This window comes from Trachurus trachurus (assembly GCF_905171665.1).
Source record: "Trachurus trachurus genome assembly, chromosome: 22".
Lineage (NCBI taxonomy): Eukaryota > Metazoa > Chordata > Actinopteri > Carangiformes > Carangidae > Trachurus > Trachurus trachurus.
Window position 1 is genome coordinate 22,917,812 of NC_139907.1, and position 9,571 is coordinate 22,927,382.

The window sequence follows — 9,571 nt, forward strand, 5'->3', positions numbered from 1 at the left end:
TAGAAAATAGGAGTCAGATTGGTTTTCATCACTCAAACTAGTTACGTATTGGATTTACACCTATACCAACTAACACATATGTAGTAGCTGTGCCTTCAAGATTAAATCTCTAGTATTATACTGAGTCTTTTACCTTCTTACTATGGAAATAAACAGTGACCCTTGACCAGTATCACACAGAAACAAGAAACAGGCATACATGGCTCATAATTTGTTTGCACAATAACAATAATATGGAGAGAGCTGTAAGAAGGGAACGAGTTTTTAGAGACAGCAGCCATGTTTTTCCCAGATCAGATGTTTCTTTTTATTTCTGTTCCCCTTTGCGTACACTCTTGAAACTATTAAATTCTTTTTAAGGACAAACATTTTCAGCTGGAGTAACCGGAACCTGTCGGCCATTTGATTTTTATTTTGGAAAAAGTCTTCTTTTACCCAGAATCCATTGCACCACAGTCCAACTTAAGATGGACTTCACAGATGAATTCTAACATCCGGCTGAAATCTGGCCGTTATATCTACGTGTCTTTGTGAAACATCGGACCTGACACCAGATCAGATGTTGCTTGATAATTTCAAAAACTTCCACCTGTTACCAGGCGGAGTTGAATGGGATGTGAACCTGATCCTGGTGTTAGTAGCTGTCGTTCTGTTTCTCCAGTTTTGCCCAAACCAACATCAACAGTGGTTGCAATGGCTGTGTGGAAGAAAAGAAAAACTTTTAAAACACTTTGAAATAGATAAAAATGTAACATAGAACAATTACCCTAAGACCAATCAATTAATCAATATTATAGATGTTATAGAAACAGGATCTTTGAGGCAGATGGATCGTCTAAAATTGTGGTCAATGTAATTTTGATCTCCTAAAGTCATGTTTAGATCATTAAACTAGTTGGAAACCAATTGAAATAAATCTGTAGGAGAAATATGCATTTTCACATGGGTCAAAAAAATGTGTTTGTGAAAATGTGAGTTTCTCCTAAAAAATATAATGAAAAATTGATCACACACCAAAAAAACAGCATGTGAATCTGCACACACTGTATCAGCACAGAGGTTACACCACAGGCTCCAAGCTGTTTTATTCTGAGAGCTCCCTTGATAAAATCAGAGGGGCTGGGAGCATGGTTTGTACAGACTATATTCTCTGAACCTTTGGCTGAGCTCCTCTGAAACTTGGTGAGCTACTGGTAGCTCTCCAGCCGCCTCATTTTCTATAATGACACCGTTACATATGCTCTTTTTATGAACAGTGCTCAGATCTCTGTAAAGATACAAAGTTACTTCTGAAAACTGATCAGACTCTTTATGGCAATCAAGCTTTGTGTGGTGGTGAGTTTACATAAAAACATTCCTTTTTTTTGGAAACTACAATTAGAGATTTTGACCCTGACTGCCGTCCACAGATCTTCTTAGACAATGGGATTGTGTTTTATTTCATTTTGTTACAAGTAGAAAATGAGACAGGTGAGCAGTGAGGTGTGTTTAGTTATGAGAGCAGTGGAGATCAGTTAGAGTTTAGCTGCTCTAGCTTGTTTCTATAAAGGACCTTATTATTTTTTCATGTTACATTCCCACAAAGTAAATGATTAATGTGAAACCCGCTCTGTGTTTTCCGCTGTGCCTCCTCCTCAGATTGTTACCAGCGGCTGGAGTTCCTTGGCGATGCAATCCTAGACTACCTCATAACGAAGCACCTTTATGAAGACCCGCGGCAGCACTCCCCCGGCGTGCTGACGGACCTGCGCTCAGCGCTCGTCAACAACACCATCTTTGCCTCTCTGGCCGTCAAGTACGACTACCACAAATACTTCAAGGCCATCTCACCCGAGCTTTTCCACGTCATCGACGACTTCGTGCAGTTCCAGCTGGAGAAGAACGAGATGCAAGGCATGGACTCCGAGGTGAGTCCTGTTCCTGGGAACAGATCTCAGCATCAGTGCTGGACGACAGAGCCCTGCAGGGAGAAACATAATCTTCGCTGTTGCTGTTGTTTTTTTCCAGGATTCAAAAAAAAAAAAAAAAAGATCTGCCTGAACAACAAGGCCGTCAGCTTTTATGAATTTGTTTCAATGATTTCAGTCCTGAAGAGAAAATGCAGTTGGCTTTAATTTGTCTGGAAATGGCTATCTTGGCACCAGATCTCCTCTCTCTGCTTGAGAGGTACTTTTCTGCCTTTAGGACGACAGGCACACACACACACACTGCAGAACGCAGCTGAAGGAAAAGAAGAGATGTGTTGCAGTAACCTGGTCCAGCTCACTATTCATCAAATAAAAACAACAATAACAAGATGAAGCTGTAAACGCAGCAGCCAGTAGAGTCTCTAATTGAACACACTGACCCTGGATCAGACCAACAAGGCTGGAATGGCAGCAAAGGTTTGAGCAAACAGAGAGAGAGAGGATAGAGAGTCACACAGTGACGTGTTGCTGTGGTGCAACAAGGCGGAGGATTTCTATTGATACTGATCTATTAAACTAAACCAGGGCCTTTCCAGACTGCACACTTAATCTACTGAGATCTAATTATCGTTTAGCTTTTGCCTCAAATGTTTAAATTTTATTAAGCTTCACCACTTTAATGAGTTTTATGCCTCCGATCCCGAGGCATATTGTTTGCAGATGTCTGTGTCCATCTGTCCCATTCCTTTGGCCAGAGTTTGTTGGTCAAAGGTCAAACTTCACATTACAATTATGATACAATTTTACACAGTGGGTTAGGTTCATATTTTAAACAACTGAATAAACAGGAAAGGAACCTGAATATAATATAGTCTTAAGTACAGGAGGCAAACAACTATAAGTGGTGAGTCTAGTTTTCCATATTATGCAGCTGACACCTGTGTGTTTGTGTGTGTGAAGTGTACTAAAATATGTACACGTGTAAATGTGCAATGTTTTCCATTTAAACGTATACACGGTAGCGTCCATCAACCCAAAAATATATGTATAGAAAATATACTGGTATGTATACAAAAATGTATAATAATATAATAGCCTATATATAATAATATATAATATATATTTACTAGCTCCCGGCGCCATCACACTCACTCACAAAAAAATGTGTGTATCGGTTAAGGATTTTTATTAAACGTTCCCCTTCTCATTCCATGTAAACGTTTACACATGTACACTGACACACCCCTTATGTGTGCACTCGCAGCTGCGACGCTCTGAAGAAGACGAGGAGAAGGAGGAGGACATCGAGGTCCCTAAGGCCATGGGGGATATCTTTGAGTCGCTAGCCGGAGCTATTTACATGGACAGCAGGATGTCGTTGGAGACGGTGTGGCAGGTGTATTATCCAATGATGAGGCCGCTCATAGGTGAGGAGGAGGGAGAGCACGTCTCTCAGTGTATATATCTATATTTCTGTTTTCCACACTGTGTTTCCAGACGTTCGGGATTTTTCCCACTGTGTTGACCTGTTGTGCTGAAGTCATGAATGTTTATGATGTGCTGTGACCCGCTGACCCCTCTGTCCGTACCCCGCCTCACAGAGAAGTTCTCAGCCAACGTGCCACGCTCTCCTGTGAGGGAGCTGCTCGAGATGGAGCCAGAAACTGCCAAGTTCAGGTATCAGATCAGCAGATTTCTCACGTCTTTATCATGTCCGAAAGACAGAGGCTGAGTTTCTCTCCTACTTTTAAAATGCTCAGATGAAGAGTCAGGCCAATCCTAACAGACTAATCTGGTGGTAATAAGTACAGCCAATTCTGCCAGGTCCGCTATGGTTCAGTTTGATGTGATGCACTTGCAATCTTAGGTGTTTAAAAGTTGTCATGAAGACTTATGAGTCGTGGCTGGTCTGAAATCAGCCACAGTCAGAGTTTATCTTGTTTTTTTTTCAGTGAAATGCCTTCCTGCACGTTTTATACACCCAGCAAGCTGAGTGTCTTTTAATGTGAAAAATATCTGTGCAGGAAGTGTTGAGTTACTTTCCATCAATTTAGCAGCAATTCAAAAACGGTTCGGTGGAAGTGACTGAACTCTAAGCCAACTGAAGTGTGGGCTGGTGTGTAAATATAATTTCGGCCACAAATGGCACTATGGTCAGAAGTATTAGAAGAAACCATTTTTCCAGTTTTTATTGAAATTTCAGCTCCAGCCCAGTTAATGAAGTAGAGTCTGTGCAGGTACAAAACTACACAAGCTAAAAGAAACTCAAAACTTCAATGCAATGTACCCTGCAACAGTGGAGGTGAATGAATCTCAAAGGGATGGTTCAACATTTGGGCAAACTGGCCCATTGACTCCCTATAGCTTTAGGAGTAGGTTTGTCACCTTTAATTGTCGGTGCAAGCTATTTTTAGAACGGCTGAGCAGAACCGCAAGCTGCTCAGAGCCACGCAATGGAGGATAATGGGATTTCTTGGTTTCCCAACAACTCCAAAATGCTCTCGTGGACAAGTTGTGACCTGCACATTCACCACACTATGAGGTAATAACGGAACGTCATGAGACAGAGTTGTTTTAGAGGTAAATACAGAGACTGCTTGCCGAAAAACTGCCCAGACGGCATCAGCGGTTTTGCATGAATTTACCTCGAAAACAACTCTGTCTCGTAACGTTCCGTTATTATCTCATAGCGTGGTGAATGTGCAGGTCACAACTTGTCCACCAGAGCGTTTTGGAGTTGTTGGATTGTGTATTTGATGAGTTTGATGAGGGAAACCAACAAATCCCATTAGCCTCCGTAGCGTAGCTCTGAGCAGCTCGCGTTCTAAAAATAGCTTGCACCGACAATTAAAGGTAACAAACCTACTCCTAAGACTATAGGGATTATGGCAATGGGCCAATCTGCCAAAATGTTGAACTATCCCTTTAATGAAACCCTTCCTCCATGTTGATGAGGGACAAAATATCTGTCTGTCAAAGTCGACAAAGGACAACACTGAAAGGAGGTGTTAAGGCTGTTATAGAGCTGTTTGTTTTAATATTGCATTTCAGAGGGTTACCCTTAGTTTAGTGTTTAACTGACGTAAATGATCCTTAATAAGATCAATTGTGCAACAGGTTCATATTTTAATGAACTTGGACCTTTAGAGAAATGTACAGTTTGTGTGGTCCACAGTCTGACCGTGGTCTTCTCTGCTTGCAGCCCTGCAGAGAGAACCTACGACGGGAAGGTGCGGGTGACGGTGGAGGTCGTCGGTAAGGGCAAGTTCAAAGGAGTCGGCCGCAGCTACAGGATTGCCAAGTCGGCGGCGGCACGGCGAGCTCTGCGCAGCCTCAAAGCCAATCAACCTCAGGTCCAAAACAACTGAGCTCCTCCTCCGAGCTCTCAGCATATTAGCACCGAAGCTACAGACGCTAACGGAGAGAAAAAAAAAAAAAAAAAAAAAAGCAACGTCGGCTTCCCAACACAGCAACACGATGCTAGCCCTGTATCTTCAGCCTGCGATGGCACAACCGAGGCAGCCAGGAACACTGTGTGGAGATGCAACAGAAGAAGCAGACTGATCTCACAACGGATTTCACATCGGATTTTTTTTTTCTTTTTTTTTTTTTTGCGCAAACACAATCTTTACTTTCCTTCTCTGCTTTGTGTAATCACATGAGTGCTTTATTAACGTTTAGTTAAGTGTTTAAAAAAAAAAAAAAAGGTCAGGTCGCTGTGTCTGCTCAGTGGTTTTTTTTTTTTGTTAACTTCTATGACAGTGAGATGAGGCTTATGCTTATTGTGTAGTATTAGATTGTACATAGTTCAATCAAAGGTGTAAATCAAAGTATGTAGGAAGAAAAAATAAATAAAAACAAAAAACGCTAAACTCCTCAGCCTGTGCACTAGTGCCAGTCAGTTTTAAAGCGGTTTTTAAAACGCTAACGGCAGACGTGGCTAACAGATACCACTGGAACAAACAGCTGGTGGCACCTCTGTCTGAAATCTGTCTTGAAATGGTATTCTTAATAATTTTTTGCACTTATTCCATTAGGGTCTGTTATTTTGAGAATTGTGTGGTCACATTGACACCAAAATCATATTTGTAGCAAAGTATATAGATATATATAATTAAAAAAAATATAAAAGACATGAATGAAATTCTCGGCCTTCGATGCTAAGGCTCACCCTCGTATCCTGCAAGACGGATAGGAATTTCAACATTCCCAGTTACTGTAATTTAAACTAGTTTTTAAACCGCACTTGAGGTTGCATGTTATTGTAGCTTACGTATAAACCACGACAGCTGAACGGCTTCTCTAAATGTTCTAAATCTATGGATATATCCAGAGCGACGTTAAGATGTTTATGGCATTATCCTGGTGATTCATACGTTTTGATACCAAGAGCTGAATGGAATTGAATCAAGTCATTCTCTCGCACTAGATGTCTTTCCACGGAGTGGCTCATCCAGTTTTGATATAAAGAAGAGGAAGACATATCACACGTACAATATGCTGCAGACTTTTCTACTAATTGGATAGAACCAGAACCTTTTCAGATACAAGTCTTTGTGAAAAAAGGCCAATTCATTTCAACACACTAGTGTTCCTCACATCCCGTACCTACCAAAGCTATAGCAGATGTGACACTATGAGGTTGAAGTCAATTCCTAGGGATAAGGATACCAGCCTTTTTTTTTGGTTTCTTTCCTGACAAAAAATTTTTTTTTGCTTCTTGCTAAATGTCTTTTTGTTTCTCATCAATAAGCCCTTTTTTCACTTGAATACCTCAGTTAATTGCATGCATTTTTCTTTTATTATTTTTTTTCTTTATTTTTTGTTTGGTGCTATGTTTTTTGTATTAAGCTTGAATTTCTCATCTTTTTTGCACTGTAACTATAATACCTCTTTATTTGACTTTTTTTTTTTTTGAGAAATCTGTTTGATGTGGTTGTCCTGTTCGTCAGCCATCAAGCTGTAGAGGAGAGCTGCGTTGTCGTCCCTTCCCCTTCCCATACTTGAGGTGATGATTTCTTTTCTTTTTGTTTTGTTTTTGTTAGTTTTTGTTTTTGTTTTGGGGGGGCGGGTGGGGGGGGGCATAGGAAGTGTATTATCTGCACATAACTCGTTTTATTTAGTCATTCAGTAGCTCATAGTTTCATCAGTTGAGAATCAGTTTGAATTCTGGGTAAAGACAAGACGGACGGGGATCAGAGGGTCGGAGCCTGGAGAGGTTTTATCAGATTGCACTCGACTTCAACTTGAAATCTGACACCAGGCAGAGGGTAAAACTGCAGAATCAAATTGTTTTCACTTGAGGAAAACAAACTGCTATTTTTTGTTCCTTTTTCTGAATTTATGACATGAGTATTTCACAATTGGCAAGATTATTCTGCGATAATTATCTGTAGAAAACTCTTAAAATTCGGAACAATGTCATTAATTCATAAAAGGGGCAGGATTTTTTTCAGAGAACTCATCACATGCTGAATATTGAAGAAAAAAAAGCAGATGTTTTCTCAAGTGGATGCATCTCTGTGGTAGAAAACACCTCATCCATCAGAGGATGGGTGGATGTTTCTCAGAGGACGGAGCACTCAGTGTTTGTACTTTAACTGCAACACACTGACAGTCACACACACACACTGTGGTCACTGTGACAACCTGCTGGAACTTAGAGCTCTCTCTCTCTCTGTGTAGGAGGATCTGGATCATACTGACCGGTCTCACCAAGCAACGGTCTAAGTCCAAGTCTCTGCGCCCCCATGTGGTCATTGTTTGCAGTTGTTTGGACTTGAGTGTAATATTATAACTAAGGTGATCGGGGACCTTAAAGCTGCATTTTTTCACTTTTTTTTTATGAATTAATTTATCACCAGCAGCTCCAATGTGATCCCCACCCTCACTCGGACCTTAACTCTGTTAGTGTTTGTGCAGTGGACACAGCTGAGACGCTGGTGTGTGAATCCTGTCATGGAGTATTTATTGATGCAGCTTTAAGGTGAAACATGACTCAGGGTTAATGTTGGGATGAGTTAGAGGAAATCCTGATGTTTGGAGGTCAGCTAACGACTTGCATTCACCTTCATGTTGTAGCTTTGTAAATGTCTGACTTGTATCTGGGTTCAGGTTTGTCCTTTAACCGGCGCGTCCTGGTCTCTGGGTGCCAAACACTTCATGTGTGAATTAGTGAAATCATTTGCGTTGAGTTCAGAGTGCAATCTGTCATCACCTCATCCAGCACACACACACACACACACACACACACACACACACACACACACACACACATACAGAGAGCCCTTTAGACTTCTTCTCTGGCTCAACACACTAATTATCGGTGAGACGCTGGGGAGGGGGGGTGGGGGGTGTTACAAGAAGAAGAATGTGAAATCACTCGTACGGTGCCACGCCCACTCTGTTTTTATTAGTGACTGACGAATCACAGGATCAGAAATAACCTCGTCAGACACAAGTGGCATCAGGATCCAACCACCTTGTCGTTTTTCTTTTTTTAATTTATTTTCTTTTAAGTGAGGAGGGAGTGTTTTGGGGGGGAGGGGGGAGGGTCCTGTATTATTCAGAGCGGCCTACGTTTTCTCGTACTGGTAGTTTTTTTTTTTTTCTCTTTTCTTTTTTTTTGTACATGTAGCACAATTGAGCATTGCACTTGGGCGCCATACTTTACCTCATGTCAGAGTGTGAAAGGGAGTGAAAAGGTGGAGGACAAACAGAAGAAGTGTATATATGATGCCGTAATGTTAAAGAGGACTAACTTGTGGTTCAGTCTTTGCTGCTGTTTCAATCGCTGGTATTACACAAACTTATTTAAGAAGAGAATAAGGGGCTTTGGGAGGGGGAGACAAAATGTGCCTGCGACTTATCATCTGATAAATACACTGTAAAAAAAAAACTAAAAAAAAACTTTGCAATTTGGGGCTAAAACATGTGGACGTGGCGTGTCCTGACGTCCTGCCTTAAACAGCTGTTGTGAGTCAAACTTCCAGTCACTTGAATGATGAAATGATCTTGATTTGATTCTCCTCTGACTACTCTGATGTTCCCAGCCTCTTTTCTACTCCTGTCGTCTGTCAGTTTGGACTTTTGAGACAAACCTCCCCCAGCCCTTTATTAGGACTTAAAGGAAAAATCCACTCAAACCTGTTCCTGGAGAAATCACACGCCACAATGACGTGTTGTTGTTGTTACATGCTCACACTGAATGATTCCTGTGAACTGGGGCTGTCACTTCACCTTTCTCTTCCTTTTTTTATTTTTTTATTTGACAAATTAAATATTCAATCTGTTTATTAGTCAAAATTCTCAGTGGACAAGTTTCAAATTGTTATTTTCGTTAATGTGAAATACCGTAGACTGAACAGCTAGTGACGTATTATAAAACACACATTTGAAAGAAGTTTCGCTGCCTTCTGAAGATGCACCTGCCTTACAGTCGTGAATGTAAATCTTTTAAACACATTACAAAAGTTTGGTTTGTGTGCTGTGACAGCCCCGATGTTTATTTTCTTTTGATCACATCTGTACATGGAAAAAAGGAGCTTCCAGCTGTGGCCGAGGTCTGTTCTCTGGAAGCTTCAGGCTGAGGCGACAGACAAACGGCTCAGACTTTTGTTCTTGAACATGGGAAACTGAATATGGATGTAGATGTTTGCTTTTTG

The 9,571-nt window shown here is 41.0% G+C and overlaps 1 protein-coding gene across 1 annotated transcript in view; it reads left to right on the forward strand.

The window, feature by feature from the left end:
- dicer1 (dicer 1, ribonuclease type III) overlaps positions 1-5,445 on the forward strand; it is a 28,644-nt gene extending 23,199 nt beyond the window's left edge. The window contains exons 27-30 of the mRNA XM_083997895.1: positions 1,639-1,907; positions 3,172-3,334; positions 3,509-3,584; positions 5,110-5,445. Of these exons, the coding sequence (XP_083854021.1) occupies positions 1,639-1,907; positions 3,172-3,334; positions 3,509-3,584; positions 5,110-5,275 (674 nt within the window). The 3' untranslated portion in view covers positions 5,276-5,445. The remainder of the gene's footprint in view (positions 1-1,638; positions 1,908-3,171; positions 3,335-3,508; positions 3,585-5,109) is intronic.
- Positions 5,446-9,571: the final 4,126 nt, after the last annotated feature.